The 22,063-nt window shown below is 39.0% G+C and overlaps 1 protein-coding gene across 1 annotated transcript in view; it reads left to right on the top strand.

Annotated features, from left to right (window-relative positions):
* Positions 1-13,130: 13,130 nt before the first annotated feature.
* Positions 13,131-22,063, top strand: part of LOC107602268 (cysteine-rich motor neuron 1 protein-like) — a 134,447-nt gene continuing 125,514 nt past the window's right edge. The window contains exon 1 of the mRNA XM_016294728.1: positions 13,131-13,995. Within this exon, the coding sequence (XP_016150214.1) occupies positions 13,683-13,995 (313 nt within the window). The 5' untranslated portion in view covers positions 13,131-13,682. The remainder of the gene's footprint in view (positions 13,996-22,063) is intronic.

Here is a 22,063-nt window from a genome sequence, read left to right as displayed (position 1 = left end):
AGTGTCTCCCCCCCCGGGGGGGGGGGGGGGGGGGGGTTGACAGGAAACAAAAACTGTCAAAAAGGTGGGGAAAAACAAACGCGAGGAAAAAGTCGCCACTCACTTTCAGTTTTGGTCCGCTGTTCTGTCACAATACACGATAGAGGAATGAGGAGACGCGGGAGAATAGTTTAACAAGACTTTATTTCCATAAACCAAGGGAGACGAATTCAAGAAGACGTTTACCAGCGGACAGAGAACTCGGGACTGGGAACACTTTAAATACACACAGGAGGAGGGGATGACGAGACACACCTGGGAGCAATGAAACATCAAGGGAAACACCTGGGACAAATGAACTTAATCAGGACAGGAACAGGAAACTAACCAAATAAGGGCATAGGAAGGCACATGGGGAGCAAGACACACACAAAACATGGAACAGAGTCTGACAGTTACATTCATACTATATACAACATACTTTTTAAACTGTATTTAAGTAATTACTTATTCAAAAAAAAAAGTATCTACTCAGAGAGTATTTAATTTTGGATGCAGCCATTGTCTTTATTAGTGAGTCATTGAATCATTTGCTCAAACGATTCATTCAGAAACAAATTGAGTGGTCATCTTTATGACTGAGTCGCTCAATCCATTTGTTCAAAAACATTAAGGAACAAATCAAGTGACTAAATTTAATGACTTTAAGTCATTAAATCATTCTCCTGATTGGTTCAGTCAATAACACTGATTTATTCAGTTCAGTGTTACATTCTCTATCCTTGTGTAGAATACAAAATGTAACACTGAACCAAATGTGAAAGGCACAGAGCTCAATAGAGAGAGAGAGAGAGAGAGAGAGAGAGAGAGAGAGAGAGTTGTGCATCACTCCTTACACACCTTTTTGGTTCAGTGTTACATTTTTTTCATCGTTCAAAATTCAAATAGAGTTTTGTTTTGTTTCAGAATGTGACCTCTGTATGCACTTGAGGAAGTTATGTCATACAGCTGGATGCTTTTACTGGTCTGATTCAGAGTCTTATCCTGTAACTGTATACTTTCAAATGCTGTATACGTCCTGGATTTAGGAATGTGTGTCCCCTCTTCAATTTTTATGTTTCTTTCCTTATGTCTCTAATCCTGTCCCTTTACAAAGCGAGAGGAGGCTTCGTTTGCCAGTCAGGCTGTGGAATGCACTACTTTATATGGAAAAAGCAGTAATTTCCCCAAACACAGTAAAGAAAGCCCAGTCCCCAGGCTCGACCCCACCTCCCTCCTCCCAGTTCTCATCGGCCAGTGCTACTGGAAACGCTGCTGGCGCCCCTCTCACTGGCATTCCATGCATTCTTGTATCATGTGCTCACAAAAAGATGAGGGAAAAAGGTATGAGACACAAGGGGAAAATTACAGTTATTGTTAGCCCTTTCTGTTTTACAGTGTGTCAGAGTGTCAGCATGTGGCTGGTGTTTCAAAGGAGAACCACATTTGAAATATAATCAAGGAGGTGGTTATGTTTTTTAAGCAACCTTGAAATAAATGTGTTTATGTTGATTGTTCCTGTGAGTATGGGAAAAATTTAATTTAATTTTATACATGTGAGTCTGTATCTTATCATGGGCTGCGAATAAAGAACAATGTGTTCAACTGTACAGTCTAAAATCATCGGATCCAAAGTTATGTTGATAATTATCAGGCCCGTTTTTACTTGCATTCCAGTGTATAAACATTGGACCATTGGGAAATGGTTGAGATGTTTGGAATGCTCTGATGAGTGCAGATGAATGCTGGCTGTCATTTGAATGAAAGCCATTAGCCCAAGCTTTCTGTGCCTCACAGACAATGAGCCTTAAATTCAATTATGAAGTAATTGTTCTGTCATCACAAAACATTTATTCAGCGTAGATGCTTTCAACATGAGACAGTTTCTTCAGGGGTTATTGTTAGTGTACTGCCTCATGGCTCACATGCTTGTGAAAGTGAGTCTAGATAAGAGGAGGCATGTTTTGAATTAGTAAAATGGGGGCACAAGTTTACATATAATATCCACCTTGTCAGGACTGTGAATTTATATGTTAAAAGGGAAACGGTGCCCAAAAATGAAAATTCTCTCATCATTTACTCAACCACATGCTGTTCCAGATGTTTGACTTTCTTTCTTCTGTGGAACACGAGTTTTAGAATTTCTGAGAATCTATAGATTTTATTTATCCACAACATGAAGGTAAGGTAGTATTTTTGAATGAACCGCTTGTTTTAAAATCTTCCTGGTCTACTAGCATTAGGTATGACATCCGCCTCGAAACATTACAATGCACATGATAACTGTTGTTAACTCTACAATAAGTAAATCCACTTCACAAGCTAATTATTCTTCAACAGCGTTGCTATAGAGCTACCGCAAAAACGGAAGTTCAAAGACAAAATTCTAAAGATGGTTGTGCACTTGTTTCTTTGATGCATAAGGTCTATATAATGCAAGAGGATGGGACCTTCAAAGTTGCCTCAAAAACCACATAAATTATCACAGTGGTAACCCACAGAACCCCAGTATGACAGTTGTCCGGAAGTGATAATAGAATAGTTTAAAAACACACACACCTATTGTGTCGCTTCAGAAGACACCGATTCATCAACTAGCAATTTATGGACTGTCAGCGTTGTTTTGCGTGGTTTTTAAAGCATCAACTTTGAGTGTGTCCATATAATGCAATTTTGTTTTAGACAGACAGACATATAGATAGATAGATAGATAGATAGATAGATAGATAGATAGATAGATAGATAGATAGATAGATAGATAGATCTACAGTCTACTGTCTACATTATCATCTACAGTTCACACTGAATAATTGGAATTACATTTTGAGCGATTGAAGTGGAAATATTTAATTGAGGAACTATAGCAAAGCCATAGTAAGCAGGTTCCAGTACTCCTTCCATTTTGGGATAAATGCTTGACTTTTTGCTGCTGTGCATTTCGGGGGGTGATGTGCAGGCCTGTGTGGATGATTAATGGAGCAGTTAGCCCAGCGGCTGCAGAGCCAATGCTCCAGTCACAATGAGTCTACTGGCTGTCATCAACGCTCCTCTGCACCCTCATGCTGCTCCCTGGCCCAACATTTACAGCTTCTGCGTGTCTCAGCGGCCAGGGAATAAAACTGCTTCATGATTTGGAGTTGTCACTCCTTGTGCAACATTAATTATTTGCTTTCTTGTGAGTTATTTTTTTCTCTGTCCCTTACTTTGCCCTATCCTGAGCAGATTGCATTTGGCTTTTGTTATTTAATTTAAGATATGCCATTAATCTAAGCCATTGTAATGGTGCATGAGGAGAAAAAGCAAAGAAGTAAATTACAAAGTAAACACTTGCTGTGCAGAAAGGCTATGTGAGGGACAACGAGAATAACAAATTAAGCTTTAGCGTTAGTTCTGGCAGGTCACGTGAGTCAAGCTTGCATCAGCTGATTCTCAGCTGATCACATCTACCTATAGGAATACGACACCTATCGCGGCATTCCTATATAAGCTGTATTCAGTATTATTCAGCAGCTTTTCAGCTTGCTTCGGAGCAAATTAAGCATCGCTGCTCGCAAATCAAACTGTTGCAGCGTGTTTCAGAACATCTGGAATCCACATCTAAGATAAGTGAATGCTGTTTTAATCCATATCGCTGTGTATATTACCTGGCCTGCTAATTGAAAAAAGCATATTTGCAGCAGCATTTACGCATGCAACCGTCATTCAGTACCTGGAAACCACAATGAGGCTGAGAGGCGAAAGAGAAAAGACTTAATGATTATTGAAGAGGGCTGGTGAGTGCTGAGCCACTGCGTTGGTGATATTTTGAGGAAGGTGGCGTTAATGGTGTTAGACATTGACGGACGTCTGTATCGCCGTGGGTAGACGCTCACTGGTCATTCAGTTTGATTTTGAAGTGACAGCCTAGACAGGTAAACATGTCAGTACTTTGCAGGAAAGTGAGTTGAGTTTTGAGTTATTATTGGTTTTAATGTAAAATCTAATCTTGTTCCTCAACGAGATTGCCACCTACATATTTGAGTTGGTGATGGCTACAGCTGTTAAAAGCCTGCTAAATGGAGGTGGTTTGACTAAATATGAGCTGTTTCCCCAAGTCATTTGAGAGATTCTACCCTCATTTGAACACGATACGTGGGGGCTGATGACCAAAATTATGCTGAGTGCACGAGGGACCTTTCGATGGGAAGCATTCCTCACCGTCCTTGGCATACATAATGTTGTCGGTTACGAGAGAGGACTTCTGAGGGTCATATTCTGACTGAAAGGAGATAAGACCTAGCTCATCAGGGCTAATTCAATGGGGTGCAGGAAGACCGGTGGCTGCTTCCCCAGGAACTTTCACAACAAACAGTGGTAATGGAACAGTGGGTGTTCAATTAGCCAGCACATAACATCATTAAACAATTAGACACATCCAAATGAAAACAACCCGGAGCATTGTGCCAGTTAACTCCTCCTCACAATGTCAGTGTCGTTTCCTAAAGAAAATCATGCCCTAAGAAACCCTGTACAAACAAATCACTTCTTAAAAGTAATAGTATGTTTTACTGCCTTTTGGGAAATAACGTCAAAGCCTAGGCCACATGTGCACGAACTGTATGTTTAAAGGGGGGGTACAATGCTGTTTCATGCATTCAGAGTTGTTTACACTGTTAAAGAGTTGGATTCTCATGCTAAGCATATACATAATAACAATATGGACATATGACAGTTTTTCTGTGCAAAAAAAGTTTTGGAGTTTTTTTCAATCGTGGCTCTTAATGACGTAAACGAGGGTGGAACTCCTTATATAGGCATTTCTCCTGGAAGAACGCGCCCGCGCATACATGGGCAAGAGCGAGATCGTGCCCATCAATGCGCTTCATCCGGCGGCAGCGCTGCACAGGACTTGCTCGGGAAGAGTGTCTCCAATCCAAAGTGTGTTTTTGGTTGTAAGGGAAAGATAACATTGTTCAGCTTCCTAAAGAACCCAGCGTTATGTAGACCGTGGATGGAGTTTGTTTTTCCGGAGCAGCAACGAAGTTTCACAAGTGTGTTTGTTGAAGAACGTTTTATAAACAAGGCCCAGTTCGAAGCTGGATTTGCACATCGTTTGATACTGAAAGATGGAGCGGTCCCAGCTATAAATATGATAAAACTAAAGACTTTTTGGAGATATGAAGGATGCAGTACTACTCTATAGGTACTCAAGATTAACTTGAGATTGGGTGAAACGGTGTGTGTTATGCCCCCTTTAATACAGTTCATACCACCCCACCACCCCCTTTTTTTTAAAAATAGTACTATTGGGTATTGCTGCATTCAAATACTCTCTGAAATATATAACACCAGTAAGGATCTTAAATCTCACCGACAAGGTGAAATTTGATGTGAAAAGAGGAAGGAAAGAAAATAAATAGAATTTGAAGGTAGCCCAGACCGTGGTTTATCGATTGATAAAAACATAATTTCCACATCAAAACGGCTTTGTGTCTTACGTTCAAGCCCCTCTGGAGATCAGCATGTCCTGCATAGAAGATAGAATTAACAGAGGCAATGTGTCTGCAATCATATCCATTTAGCAGCAACCAAACAGCCTAAAACTATATCGAGACGTCAGCTCCAGCCTCTGATCTTGGGCTTGGCAATGATATACATAGCTAACTTGTATAAAGACTATTGCTAATTGGCTACCGCCCAAAGCCAGAACACCATTGCAGTAAAAAGAGAAGAGATGAAAGAACAGCCAATATAATCCAAAGGTATCTGATTTCTTCAGAGATTGCTGTACAAATGGTTTCTCAAGGCAAGAAGAGAGGCCCTGTTCTTGGCTTTTACCACATATATCACTCATCATCTACAGGATTATGACATCTGATAGCACTGATATAACTCTGCAGAGAAAAGCTTCAGTATGGGGTGTCAAATGTACGATAAAGCATACTGCAGATAACCGCTCAGTTGTGCAATTGTGATTTAAAGTCACCACCAAATCAAAATGTACAATTCTTTATTTTGGGGGGGGGGGGGGTCTCCAGCAATCTGTCACTCACATGAGATCAGCAAATGATCCAATAAGTTCCCGGTGGACAAAATACCCCAAAAGTCCCACCCTACATTTTTTTCTTGTTCAAGAAGCTGTTTCACTTGGAACATACATCATAATATAAAAGATGACTGTAATTTCTGTTTGAGGCTGAATTAAAAAATTTAGAAAAATACAGAGCTGATCAAAAATAAATCTCAAGTATTTTACTTTATTGCCTTAAAAAAAAGTAGTGTAAGATTGATCATTAAATTAATTCTAATGTGTTTAATGCTTTTTTTTAAGCATTAAGATTCAGTTTTATATTTTAAAATAAACATTAACGTTTTAACATTTAAACATTTACAAGAAAAAAACTGACAAAGAGCAAGCTATTATATTTTGGTGAAAGATTATGATGAAACACTTTTTTTGGGAATAATATACACTCATGATTCGTTCACAATACGACCAGGAACGTGTAATATTAATGAAAGTATATAAGGATGCTTTGTGTTCATGTTGACTTTAAATGTTCACTTAACCATATGTATAAAAACGACAAATTACATAATATTGTTAATGCTTGTTTCTGGTATAAATGTGCAGGTTTTTGGACACTTACAGTACATTCAGCTGCCCAGTGTTCAATGAGTCAATGAGTGAGTTCACTGGCCACTACACATGTACACCGCCAGGCGAAAAAAACAAAAATGTGCAAAAATTGTACCATTACAGTTACAACAGCTTGTCTATAGGACAGTACTCTCAAAGGGACACCTTTGTACCTTCTTTATCCCTAAAGGTTGTGTATTAGTACAGTAGAGTAGTAATAGTCTATACCCTTAAGGTAGTAATATATACTCTTATGATACTATTATGAACCCTGTAGGGGTAAAGAAGGTACAAAAATATCCATTTGAGAGTACTGCCCCAGGGACAGGCTGTTGTACCCCTGAAGGTACATTTTTGCACTTGTTTTTTGTTGTTGTCGGTAGCAAAAATTGCAATGGGCAAAATAGCAGTGGGTTTGTCCAAAACTCACAATATAAGACCATTAAGAATTATTTTAAACCTTGGCTCCAGTTTATGATCTCTGGTCATATTTTATGACAAAACATCATATTTATGTGTATGTGAAGATTTGTTTTAACATGGCTGTCTCGCTGAAATCGTGTGTAAATATAAATACTATGTAAATAAAACATTGTTTTTTTGGGAAACAATGTATGGGCAAAGCAAGACATAACAATCCTTTTTACAAAATCGTACTAAAGGTGCGCAGCCACACAAACTCGAGATTCTTTCAAAGTTATACGGGCCCCACATTCCACACGCGGTGCACCTTCACCACAGACTCCTGCGTTTGAGCGTGTCGTGTTACCAGCATTTCCTGTGTCTCATATCTGGAACGAACGAACTCTCCAATGGAGCAAAGTAATGCGAGATGGGAGTGGTTCCGTTATGAGGTCACGGCGAGGGAGCCGAACGCTCAGCAGCGAGCGCAAGCGGTAGACAAGAGACGGACGCGATAGCTGGAAACATTTATTCACACAGCTGAATGAATCTCTGCTGGCAACAAAAAAATAACAGGACCACGTTTCCTCCGACTGGGAACTACTGAAAAACACCGCGCGTTGGCTTTATAGGCGCAGGACAGGCTTGCATACGAAAGACTCCAAGGAAGAGACGCGTGAGGAAAGTTTTCCTACGCGAAAACAAACTGGACAGTGCAGAAATCGTGACGCATAAGCCATGCACTGGTTGTACAGCGTGGGATAGTTCTTCTGGTGCCGTTCGTTTGAAGGGGATGCCTTTTTGGTGGCTTTCTTCAACAAAACTTTGACGCCAGGAACGCCGTATTATTCTGTTCGACCAGAAAACGCGTCTTTCTGAACGGAACATCTCTCGCGCTCGTCCAGAGTCGCTGTTTTCTTGATATTTGTTGGTTTGGCTGGAGGATCCGTTCCTCATCGTGTAGTTTGGGGGACAGGGGGTGGGGTTGGATATCTATATTTTTCACTTTTCCTTCATGGCCTCCTCCAGGATGTATCTTCTTATGAAATGCATGCTGATTTTCCAACTTGTGGTGTTGATCGCGAAGAACAGTCGGGCGCTCATTTGTTTGCCCTGTGATAAGTCCAAATGCGAGGAGCCCAAGCACTGTACGGGCTCCGTGGTGTTGGGGATCTGCGGCTGCTGCTCGGTTTGTGCCAAGCAGAAGAACGAGAGCTGCGGCGGCGTTTACGGTCTGTACGGGACCTGCGACCGCGGACTCCGGTGCGTGATCAGACCCCCGTTAAACGGCGGCTCCATCACGCAGTACGAGGTTGGAGTTTGTGAAGGTCTGTATACACAGTTAATTTACTCTTTGAAAAGTTGTCATCCATGTTCTTTGCTTCAATCGTGAAAAGAATTAAATAAATCACATCACTTCTGCCTCCGTCTGTATTTATTGGGGAAACTAAACCAAAGCGGATGTGTTCTGGCAAGCCATTTTAACACTTTATTTCATACAGCTGACTAATCATTTAGTTGTTTTTACTTATTTTTAAATAGATGTCAGAATATGTATTCAAATAGTAGGCTATCTAGTAATCTAAATTCAGGACCTAGTAATTATTTCATATTAGTGTTAATCATATCCCAATAGTAACAAGTAGGCTTAAGTATTCTATTTTTACTGCTAACAAATTACAAATATTTCTCAGAATTTTGGAAATCGGTGGTTCAGATATGAATTATTCACTTCTATTTACATTGGTGGTTGCTAGTAGTAGTAGTAGTAGAATCTATTATAGTTACTAGCATACATTCAAGCTTGACTAGATCTTATGTATTGGATACTATATGTTTGTGTAACACCAGAATATATCCCAGTTTGTTATCATTTATCCCAGTAGTTACAATTCTTACTAGTCAGATTACAATGGAATTCCAGCTGTGTATTCCAATTGTAACTAGTTACAATGAACATTATATCATGTAATAGATCATTACTAATAATACATAGTAATAAAGTTGATAATCAGTAACAGTGGAATAGCCTACATCAGGGGTAGGCAAGATCAGTCCTAAAGAGCCGCAGTCCTGCAGAGTTCAGCTCCAACCCTGAAAAAAAAACTCACCTGCCTATAGCCTTAGCAATCCTGAAGACATTGATTAGCTTGTTCAGGTGTGTCTGATTAGGGTTGGAGCTGAACTCTGCAGGACTGCGGCTCTTTAGGACTGATCTTGCCTACCCCTGATGTAGGCTATTCCACTGTTACTGATTATCAACTTTATTACTATGTATTATTAGTAATGATCTATTACATGATATAATGTTCATTGTAACTAGTTACAATTGGAATACACAGCTGGAATTCCATTGTAATCTGACTAGTAAGAATTGTAACTACTGGGATAAATGATAACAAACTGGGATATATTCTGGTGTTACACAAACATATAGTATCCAATACATAAGATCTAGTCAAGCTTGAATGTATGCTAGTAACTATAATAGATTCTACTACTACTACTACTAGCAACCACCAATGTAAATAGAAGTGAATAATTCATATCTGAACCACCGATTTCCAAAATTCTGAGAAATATTTGTAATTTGTTAGCAGTAAAAATAGAATACTTAAGCCTACTTGTTACTATTGGGATATGATTAACACTAATATGAAATAATTACTAGGTCCTGAATTTAGATTACTAGATAGCCTACTATTTGAATACATATTCTGACATCTATTTAAAAATAAGTAAAAACAACTAAATGATTAGTCAGCTGTATGAAATAAAGTGTTAAAATGGCTTGCCAGAACACATCCGCTTTGGTTTAGTTTCCCCAATAAATACAGACGGAGGCAGAAGTGATGTGATTTATTTAATTCTTTTCACGATTGAAGCAAAGAACATGGATGACAACTTTTCAAAGAGTAAATTAACTGTGTATACAGACCTTCACAAACTCCAACCTCGTACTGCGTGATGGAGCCGCCGTTTAACGGGGGTCTGATCACGCACCGGAGTCCGCGGTCGCAGGTCCCGTACAGACCGTAAACGCCGCCGCAGCTCTCGTTCTTCTGCTTGGCACAAACCGAGCAGCAGCCGCAGATCCCCAACACCACGGTACCCGTACAGTGCTTGGGCTCCTCGCATTTGGACTTATCACAGGGCAAACAAATGAGCGCCCGACTGTTCTTCGCGATCAACACCACAAGTTGGAAAATCAGCATGCATTTCATAAGAAGATACATCCTGGAGGAGGCCATGAAGGAAAAGTGAAAAATATAGATATCCAACCCCACCCCCTGTCCCCCAAACTACACGATGAGGAACGGATCCTCCAGCCAAACCAACAAATATCAAGAAAACAGCGACTCTGGACGAGCGCGAGAGATGTTCCGTTCAGAAAGACGCGTTTTCTGGTCGAACAGAATAATACGGCGTTCCTGGCGTCAAAGTTTTGTTGAAGAAAGCCACCAAAAAGGCATCCCCTTCAAACGAACGGCACCAGAAGAACTATCCCACGCTGTACAACCAGTGCATGGCTTATGCGTCACGATTTCTGCACTGTCCAGTTTGTTTTCGCGTAGGAAAACTTTCCTCACGCGCCTCTTCCTTGGAGTCTTTTGTATGCAAGCCTGTCCTGCGTCTATAAAGCCAACGCGCGGTGTTTTTCAGTAGTTCCCTGTCGAAGGAAACGCGGTCCTGTTATTTTTTTGATGCCAGCAGAGATTCATTCAGCTGTGTGAATAAATGTTTCCAGCTATCGCGTCCGTCTCGTGTCTACCGCTTGCGCTCGCTGCTGAGCGTTCAGCTCAGTCCCTCACCGTGACCTCATAACGGAACCACTCCCATCTCGCATTACTTTGCTCCATTGGAGAGTTCCTTCGTTCGTTCCAGATATGAGACAAAAACATTAATGTCCCCTCCTCCCCCTCACAAAGACACGTCTTCTCTGATGTTGTGTACATCTGCCGATAATTCATCCCCTCCAGCAACCTGTCACTCACATGAGATCAGCAAATGATCCAATAAATTCCCGGTGGACAAAATACCCCAAGAGTCCCACCCTACATTTTTTCTTGTTCAAGAAGCTGTTTCACTTGGAACATACATCATAATATAAAAGATGACTGTAATTTCTGTTTGAGGCTGAATTAAAAAATGTAGAAAAATACAGAGCTGATCAAAAATAAATCTAAAGTATTTTACTTTATTGCCTTAAAAAAAGTAGTGTAAGATTGATCATTAAATTAATTCTAATGTGTTTAATGCTTTTTTTAAGCATTAAGATTCAGTTTTATATTTTAAAATAAACATTAACGTTTTAACATTTAAACATTTACAAGAAAAAAACTGACAAAGAGCAAGCTATTATATTTTGGTGAAAGATTATGATGAAACACTTTTTTTGGGAATAATATACACTCATGATTCGTTCACAATACGACCAGGAACGTGTAATATTAATGAAAGTATATAAGGATGCTTTGTGTTCATGTTGACTTTAAATGTTCACTTAACCATATGTATAAAAACGACAAATTACATAATATTGTTAATGCTTGTTTCTGGTATAAATGTGCAGGTTTTTGGACACTTACAGTACATTCAGCTGCCCAGTGTTCAATGAGTCAATGAGTGAGTTCACTGGCCACTACACATGTACACTGCGAGGCGAAAAAAAACAAAAATGTGCAAAAATTGTACCATTACAGTTACAACAGCTTGTCTATAGGACAGTACTCTCAAAGGGACACCTTTGTACCTTCTTTATCCCTAAAGGTTGTGTATTAGTACAGTAGAGTAGTAATAGTCTATACCCTTAAGGTAGTAATATATACTCTTATGATACTATTATGAACCCTGTAGGGGTAAAGAAGGTACAAAAATATCCATTTGAGAGTACTGCCCCAGGGACAGGCTGTTGTACCCCTGAAGGTACATTTTTGCACTTGTTTTTTGTTGTTGTCGGTAGCAAAAATTGCAATGGGCAAAATAGCAGTGGGTTTGTCCAAAACTCACAATATAAGACCATTAAGAATTATTTTAAACCTTGGCTCCAGTTTATGATCTCTGGTCATATTTTATGACAAAACATCATATTTATGTGTATGTGAAGATTTGTTTTAACATGGCTGTCTCGCTGAAATCGTGTGTAAATATAAATACTATGTAAATAAAACATTGTTTTTTTGGGAAACAATGTATGGGCAAAGCAAGACATAACAATCCTTTTTACAAAATCGTACTAAAGGTGCGCAGCCACACAAACTCGAGATTCTTTCAAAGTTATACGGGCCCCACATTCCACACGCGGTGCACCTTCACCACAGACTCCTGCGTTTGAGCGTGTCGTGTTACCAGCAGCTTGTCTATAGGACAGTACTCTCAAAGGGACACCTTTGTACCTTCTTTATCCCTAAAGGTTGTGTATTAGTACAGTAGAGTAGTAATAGTCTATACCCTTAAGGTAGTAATATATACTCTTATGATACTATTATGAACCCTGTAGGGGTAAAGAAGGTACAAAAACATCCATTTGAGAGTACTGCCCCAGGGACAGGCTGTTGTACCCCTGAAGGTACATTTTTGCACTTGTTTTTTGTTGTTGTCGGTAGCAAAAATTGCAATGGGCAAAATAGCAGTGGGTTTGTCCAAAACTCACAATATAAGACCATTAAGAATTATTTTAAACCTTGGCTCCAGATTATGATCTCTGGTCATATTTTATGACAAAACATCATATTTATGTTTATTTGTTTTAACATGGCTGTCTCGCTGAAATCGTGTGTAAATATAAATACTATGTAAATAAAACATTGTTTTTTTGGGAAACAATGTATGGGCAAAGCAAGACATAACAATCCTTTTTACAAAATCGTACTAAAGGTGCGCAGCCACACAAACTCGAGATTCTTTCAAAGTTATACGGGCCCCACATTCCACACGCGGTGCACCTTCACCACAGACTCCTGCGTTTGAGCGTGTCGTGTTACCAGCATTTCCTGTGTCTCATATCTGGAACGAACGAACTCTCCAATGGAGCAAAGTAATGCGAGATGGGAGTGGTTCCGTTATGAGGTCACGGCGAGGGAGCCGAACGCTCAGCAGCGAGCGCAAGCGGTAGACAAGAGACGGACGCGATAGCTGGAAACATTTATTCACACAGCTGAATGAATCTCTGCTGGCAACAAAAAAATAACAGGACCACGTTTCCTCCGACTGGGAACTACTGAAAAACACCGCGCGTTGGCTTTATAGGCGCAGGACAGGCTTGCATACGAAAGACTCCAAGGAAGAGACGCGTGAGGAAAGTTTTCCTACGCGAAAACAAACTGGACGGAACAGTGCCGAAATCGTGACGCATAAGCCATGCACTGGTTATACAGCGTGGGATAGTTCTTCTGGTGTCTTTCGTTTGAAGGGGATGCCTTTTTGTTGGCTTTCTGCAACAAAAGTTTGACACCAGGAACGCCATATTATTCTGTTCGACAAGAAAACGCGTCTTTCTGAGCGGAACATTTCTCGCGCTCACCAGCCCAGAGTCGCTGTTTTCTTCTGTTATTTGTTGGTTTGGCTGGAGGATCCGTTCCTCGTCGTGTAGTTTGGGGGACAGGGGGGTGGTTTGGATATCTATATTTTTCACTTTTCCTTCATGGCCTCATCCAGGATGTATCTTCTTATGAAATGCATGCTGATTTTCCAACTTGTGGGGTTGATCGCGAAGAACAGTCGGGCGCTCATTTGTTTGCCCTGTGATAAGTCCAAATGCGAGGAGCCCAAGCACTGTACGGGTACCGTGGTGTTGGGGATCTGCGGCTGCTGCTCGGTTTGTGCCAAGCAGAAGAACGAGAGCTGCGGCGGCGTTTACGGTCTGTACGGGACCTGCGACCGCGGACTCCGGTGCGTGATCAGACCCCCGTTAAACGGCGGCTCCATCACGCAGTACGAGGTTGGAGTTTGTGAAGGTCTGTATACACATTTCATTTACTCTTTGAAAAGTTGTCGTCTGTGTTCATTGCTTTCATCGCGCCTAATGATGGTGAAAGTAAATAAATCGCATCATTTCTGCCTCCGTCTTTATTTACTGGGGAAACCAAAGCGGATGTATTCTGGCAAGCCATTTTAACACTTTATTTCATAAAGCTAACTAATCATTTAGTTATTTTAATTAGATGTAAGAATATGTATTCAAACATTATCTAGTCAACTAAATTCAAGACCTAGAAATTAGGCTATTTCATATTAGTGCTAGTCATATCACAATAGTGGCAAATAACAAATATTTAGCTCTGAATTCTGGAAATGTTTGGGTCAGATATGAACCTCTTCTATTCAATATTAGTAGTAGAATAATTTATAGTTACCTAGCAGATATTCAGGCTTTACCAGTTATTATTTATTAGATGCTAGTACCTATTTGTGTTACACCAGAATATATCCCAATTACTCACCAGTAACATTTATCCCACTAGTTACAATTCTTACTAGTAAGATTACAATGTAATTCCAACTGTGTATTCTAGTTGTAACCAGTTAGAATAAATGTTCTATCACCTAATTAATAGTTACTAATAACATTTAATAAAAAGTTGATAACCAGCAACAGTGGAATACACACTAGTTGGATATGAATAATATCTAACCACAGATCCCTATAGAAAACAATTACCAGTAGCAATGAAATTGTTACTTGCCTCTATTGCTATTATAGTAGATCTTATATACTAGTGAAACTGAACATGTTTACTTGTCACTATTGGAGTATTTACTTAATAGGTAGGGCTACTTGTAACATAAAATAGATAGTTGTTAGCTTTGGGGGACAAAATGTTAAAGCGGCTTGCCACAGTATCTGTCCATATGGAAAGGAAAATAAAATAGTGTAAATAATACTAAATCAGCGATTCAATGAGTTGTTCATTAAGATGTTAACATGGTTAACAGTACGGTAGCTTAGCTTTGAGAGAAGAAAAACTCCTGAACATTAGTCACGATTACATCTAATTTGACTAGAAATGAACCATTATCAACTCTCATTAGATATCGTTATGTGATTGTAAAGCCATTATGGAGAGAAAAGTGATGGTCCTGTCTAGTACACAATAACACATTTCTTCATACATGACGGTCGTTTGGAGTGAAAGAGAGGCAAGCTCGTTAATGTGTTTGCAGCATGTCGGTTTTCCGTTTCTTTGGGGTATGGCTAACGGATTCCGTGCTGTTTTTGGACGTGGTGCCAGCCTCGCTCTTTCCGCCGAGGCTTGTTGGTTTTTCATCGGAATGTCTGCTATGCAACTTCACTTGCGCCTCTACCAGTATTTGACATCGGACCGATGAGCGACGTGCGCCAAGACCTTCAGTCATGAGGCTTTGCTTCTCAGGATGCGTATTACTCGCATCACCTTGGTTCAGTTAATGGTGCTGTCAATCGTTTGTCTTAGCTCAGGGTGTTCTCTGTAGGGGGCGGGGGGTTTCTCACTGTACTTAACATTCTTTTTAACATTCTGGCTTAGTACATTTCATTTTGAAATGGTGTTTTTAGGGTTTTTATGAAGCCCTACTCAAGTGCGTGTTTTCAGTGAAACCATACGGTGATAGAAGCACGTTGTTTCGTGTCATTGGCATTGCCTAGCTGATTAAATATGCATGAGCTCTGTACTGTCAAATAAACGTTCATTCACTGTTTAGTTTCTGCGTCTGAGATAAATGAATTGGAAAACGCGTTAACTGGAGCGAAGAAAAGATTCTATTGTTTATTCAAGTAGTAGTTTTTGGAGACTTGGAACAGCCAGAGCCGATTTACGTGACATTTCACAGATGGACAAACCTGTTTAAATCTGTATTTGTCCAGTCAATGTTATTGACCTCATAAATAAGCAAATAAGAACATAAACCCACGGTTTACAAATGTAAAAACAGATATTCTGCAATAGTTGCTCAAAATGCAAAAAACTGTTGTCGTTTCTATATTCACAATGATGTCAATGTCAAATATCAGCCAATTTGTCGACCTATCACCATTTTTTTAAGTCATGTTTCTGCTGCTGAAGGAAGATTCAAAGCCATAAACCTTTACTGAAACTTTGCAGACCTTGTAAACTAATAAACCTTGTAAACAACTACCAGAATATGGTGTCATCTCATTAGCTATTTAGACAGACTTCGAACAGACTGCAACATTATCTGCATGCTTGCATGCACAATGTATCAGTCTACTTTTTCTCTGAAGAGTCCCGTCGCTTGTTAGGCCTAGTCAAAGTTGGAACACCGACTTGGTCAGAGGACATGCATTGCAATGTCACGGGTCAGGTTTCATCATGGCTGGCTATGAAAATTGAAGGTGTCTCGACTGTTTGACATGTAACTGCCGGGGTGACATCTGCTGTAATTCAGCTAAGAAAACACTGCGGCATTGAGTGCAACAGCTACAGCTGTCAGATAAATGAGTCAGATGAGAGAGCGCAGCGAATGCCAGTATAGGCCATGTCCTGCTAACCTCCACCCTCACCTCCTAACAAACTAAGACCTCAGAGGGTCTTAACAGTGAATTAGTCTCTAAAGTACATCTGCTGTAGACCGTGCCTGCCATGAGACATCAAAGATTTGTACTGGCCTTTAAATGAGTATTTCACCCAAAAATGAAAATGATGTCATCATTATTCACCCTCATGTCATTCCAAACCTGTATGGATTGCTTTTTTTTTTCTGGGTAACACAAAAGGTGAATTTCTGAAGAATATCCTGGCCGTGATTTCAATTAAATGAAAGTGATTGACAACTGGGCTGTCAGCCTTCAAAAAGCACCAGTAAAGTGGCTCATATCGGTTTTCTGAAGCTGAATAGACAAAAATTGAAGTTGTTATATACTTAATATAAGTTATATATATATATATTATATATGTTAATATACTTAATATAAGTTATATAAGAATTACTTTTGTTTCACGGAAGAAATAAATACATTCATAAATAATGACAGGATTTTCGTTTTCAGATGAACTGTTCCTTTAAATTGAGCGCCACAATCCACAAGGGTGGAGGAGAAACAACAAAAGCATGTTTCTGTTCAAACTGACTGTACACTTCACATCCAAGTCCATAAATTCGTGTGCATTCCAAAGCATGAGATTACTTTGGACAGGCTGTTTACAGTGAACACATACATTCGAGATGATGGTCTTGAAATGCCCCGTGGGCTTCTCTGGAAATGGACTTACCAAGCACATCACATAGAACACCCAGGGGGTTTAGTGTCAGGACCTTCCAGGTGAGCTTTCCCTGGGAAGTGATGTATGATGTCTTGCCTCTCTATTCAGAGAAAACAGTCAGAGGTCCCTGTGTGAAGCTGGCTGTATTTGGGAGTAACTTTAGGCCTTATCTTAACAAGAAAAGACCTTTACACACAGCTCAAACTGTGTCAATTTCATCAGTTCAGGTGCAGTCCCTGTGTTTTACATCCACTGTTATACTTATCATCAAACTATTTTTCAAGAGACATTCCAAACTGCAAATGTCTGAAATCTATGATCAAAATCAACATGTTTTGTTGACATTCATATGTTTTCTGATGATTCTAACATATTTGACTAGTGTCAGAAAAAAAAAGTTCCTTGTAAAGCACAGATTGGCCTATTTTTATCTCAAGTTCAACTTAGATGTTGATTTATGGCTCCATACTAGGTCTTCCATTGACTGGCTTCATAAAATTTTTTATAATATATATATATTATTAATTAATATATATATATATATTATATTGACACCACATTTTTTTTACATTTATTAATTGGTGCACGATGATATTGGAGATTTGATAAATTCTTAAGGGATAGTCAAAAATGGAAATACTGTCATTTACTCAACCTTGTGTCATTTTTAAACTTTATGACTTACTTTCTTCTTCAAAACAACTTTTTTTGTCCACAATTGTTGTTCAAAATGCCTTCTTTCATGTTTAGAAAATAAATAAATTAAATTAAAAATAAATACATACATAAAAGAAAGAGAAGGTCATACAGGTTTGGAACGATATGGGGGAAGGAAATGATGACAGAATTTTCATTATTGGGTGAACTATCCCTTTAAGAGCACTCAGTTAATTGTTTTCTTGAAAAAAGCATGACATTTGAAATGCACAGTAAACTCTTGAACATGGGAAAAACTTTTTTTTTTTTTTCATTATCACTTTTTTTACTTATTCAGATAACATAGTTGGTTCTATAGCAGTTTAAATAGAAATATTTATCCATCTTTCATATTGTATGTTATAATGTTTATTTAAAATGTGTGTACAATTTGTTTGTAGAATGTTTACATAACTTTGTGCCTACATTTAGTTTTAGTTTTAGTGTTTTGTTTGTTTTTAACATTGGAAATTACATGTACCTTGATCTAGTTCTGTTGTGCTGTAAGAAAATCATTTATTAATCTGTGCAGTTGACATCCTTCTCCATGACAACATGCATAGTTGAAATTTTTGACATACTCGAGCTGACCATTTATGCGGCAATATATTTACTGAAGCTTCACCTTGTCCACCCATCTGGAATTGGAGCCCTGAGCTTGACAGTTTTAATACAGGCTCAAATCATAATCTTCCTGACTAAGAGAAAGCAGTGGTCTTTATCATTTAAATGACTTCAGACAGGGAAGAATGGAACTTGATTATACACAATCTGTTTGCAGAGAACACCTGGAGAATGAAGCGTGCCTGCCCTTATTAATGTCATCCATACAAACCCCGGACTCTGTCTGCTAACAAAGCAGCTCCACATTGGCCGTAATCACTGTCAGACGGAGGGCTTTTTGTCTAAGGCATTCCTCTGCCAAAACGCTAAATGACCCATCTAAATAAAGGTTATGTGATTTTTGGGGAAACATAATACAATTCATGATACAAGTAAACTAAGAAGGTAATCCAAGTTTCCAATCATTTTAATATGTATAGATTTTTTAATACATTTTCTCACTAGCAGGTGGAGTTTTGTTATTAAAAATAAAAAAAACAAGCCCAGCCCAGATGACAAAGTATACAAAAGCTTCCAAGCCTCAAAAAGGATGCAAAGTACTGTAAATATGCCATAATAATGTTTCACATGACGTGTGCTATATTCCAAGTTTTCTGAAAAACAGACTGAAATTATAGTCATTATTTATTGATATTCTTCCCCTCCAGTGAGCTATTAACTGACGGATCATTGACTCAGTGAATTGAACAAACTCAATATCTGGATCAGGGGACCGTTTTGAAGCTCTAGTCCCCATTCTTTGTAATTGCATGGAATAAAAGACAAGAACAGTAATATAGTTTTGGAGTAACTTGGTGAGGGTGAGTAAATTATGATGGAATTTCTGGGTGAACTACTAGAGATCTAAATCAGATGACTATTTTGAAGCTTTAGTCCCTATTCTTTGTGGAATAAAAGTCCTTTATGCTTTCACTTTTCCTTAATCCCTCCCTGTTGTAGCTTGTATTATTCTAAATTATGTCTGAAACTTTGTATTACGAGCGTTTGGATTAACATGGTGAGGTTAAGTAAACGGCGACAATTTTTGTTTAAAATATTTCTTCAAAGCAGAGCATTGCTGCCAGTGCATGTCTTTGCCTAGGTTTTTCTTTTTCACAAAAAGGGACTGCGCAAGCAGGCTGAAATTTGTTGAGAGAAACCGCATGTCTGGTGTAGTCAATGAAGACAAGCGGAAATATGTACCCCCTCTCGGCAGCCTCCCTGTCACAGACTTCCCTGAAGTCTCTCTTCTGCTCCTCAGAGTACTAAGTGTCCTCAGGGGGTGCTGCATAGGGGCCGGCAGGACATTTCAGGGTTATAGTTCAGAGGCTGAAGAGTTGGTGTCACAAGGGGGTCCGTGTCTGAACAATGAACAGAGGATCGATTTTAGTCATTTTTGCAAAAAAGAAAAAAGTCCTCTGTTGCTGAAGTCAACTCTGAATTGGCTTTGCAGCCCATTTACTTCTATAATGTAACACATTTCTGAGTGAACTGGGATATTCAATGAGGAAAAAAGGAGCAGGAATTCACTGGATTGTGAAAGTGGGCATTACGTATCCAAATAGAGTCAGCTCTAAACCTAATAAATATTTCAGCCCAATCTCATGAGAAAACGTAGTTATTTTACATGGTGGCAATTTGTTGGCCACAATGTGACTCGTGCGAAAATTTGAGAAAAAAATGTAAGCATAAAATTAATTTCATAATCCTATGCTAAATCGAACTGTTATTAGGGTGTAAGCATATCATTACAAAAAAATTATAAAAAAATGTACGAGATTATACGAATTCATTAGCCACCAATTTGCCAAAATGTAAAATTGTTACGAATTGAGAGTGTGTTGCCTATTTTTACTTGCTGTTTCCCATTATCCAGTAGAATGAATGGCCTACATTTTACTTTTATTTATACATTTATTTTATATTATGAAATAATACATAATTTGTTAGACATTAATTTAGTGTCTTCTAATAAATGTCAGTATTTTTTGCCTTTTTTTAAGTGTGCTGATGAATCATCTACAATAACACCTGGAATACGTATTAAATAAATACTTAAAGGCACAATATGTAAGTTTTCGCCGCTAGAGGGCGCGTATTCAAAATAAACAACCGAAACAAAGGCGTAGTTTGATGACGCCGTGACTGAGTGTGGAATCATGGGAGTTGTCGTCTTCATCCCCACAGACGATGCAATCCGACGGGACTCGGGCAGAAATCATGTTCATGGATGAGCTAATGATTTATTAACGTAGTAGAATGAAGCAGGGTGAGGCTGAAAGCGTCAAAGCGAAACGAGGCCGCTGAACGAGCGTGATACACGGCTCGAAAGCAGCGGAGCTTTTATTATGCCACAGTTGACTACTTCTGCTCCTTCCGGTCGTGTGTATGTGTGGTAAAGCATCGCTGTTTTATCATACTAGATAACATATTAAGGCATCTTTGGTGTTTCCATGTTTTCCAAAAAACAAAACCGGAAATCGAGGGGTTATGACGTCATTGGCAGGCGACACAATGACACTATGGACACGGTCCGTGTCACTAGTTAAAATGGCTTATTTCTCTGGATTTAAGCATTCTTCGAAATGTAAGTATACAAGTCAACAAAATATATAACACTGTTCTAGTGGTTTTTGGATATTTTAATAAATTCTTTAATTCTGATGCAATGTTGACTTTATTGCCAGATTTGAAGTATTAATAGCTTTTCTGATTTATTATGAGCATATTTGTTTTCCTGTCTTCGGTTTCTTGTATTAGTCGCAGAGTAGCATTTAACAAAATGACATTACTCCGACAGAGTAATTAATTGGTTTGGTTGCAAATTAGCAAGCATCTCTTGCTTCAGGAAGGACTCCTACCTTGATAACAACCAGGTGCCACTGCAAAGTACAGCAGGAAGGCCGTGTATCAGCTAGCAGAGGACGAGCAGCGATTTGATATCATGCCTTGATATCAGCAAAACAACACTTTTCACTGTGTTTATGAAGAACTGCAGTGTTGAATGTAGGCTCATTTTATCCCTCCAGTTTTTGTAATAAGCTTTTTTTGTGAGGTTGTTTTAGCCACCTCTTCGTCTACCAGACAGTCTATATTAGATAATGTGAGAGGATGGTGTTTTCTCTCAGTACGAGGTTTTAATACAAATACTGAGTTGAATGGAATTCCTAAGAGAATGTTATAAGAGCAGTCACACTTTCATACTGTAAATACACCTTACTGTATTTGTCGGTCTTCACCAATCATTTTAGTCTGTTTAAAGGGGTCATATGATGTTGCTAAAAAGAACATTATTTTGTGTATTTGGTGTAATGAAATGTGTTTATGTGGTTTAAGGTTAAAAAAACACATTATTTTCCACATACTGAATATTATTGTTTCTCCTCTATGCCCCGCCTTTCTGAAACGCGTCGATTTTTACAAAGCTCATCGGTCTGAAAAGCGAGGTGTGCTCTGATTGGCCAGCTATCCAGTGCGTTGTGATTGGCCGAATACCTCAAGCGTGTGACGGAAATGTTACGCCCCT

This window comes from Sinocyclocheilus grahami, unplaced genomic scaffold, assembly GCF_001515645.1.
Source record: "Sinocyclocheilus grahami isolate Dianchi unplaced genomic scaffold, SAMN03320097.WGS_v1.1 scaffold323.1, whole genome shotgun sequence".
NCBI classification, from domain to species: domain Eukaryota; kingdom Metazoa; phylum Chordata; class Actinopteri; order Cypriniformes; family Cyprinidae; genus Sinocyclocheilus; species Sinocyclocheilus grahami.
This window is presented reverse-complemented; position numbering and strand designations above follow the sequence as displayed.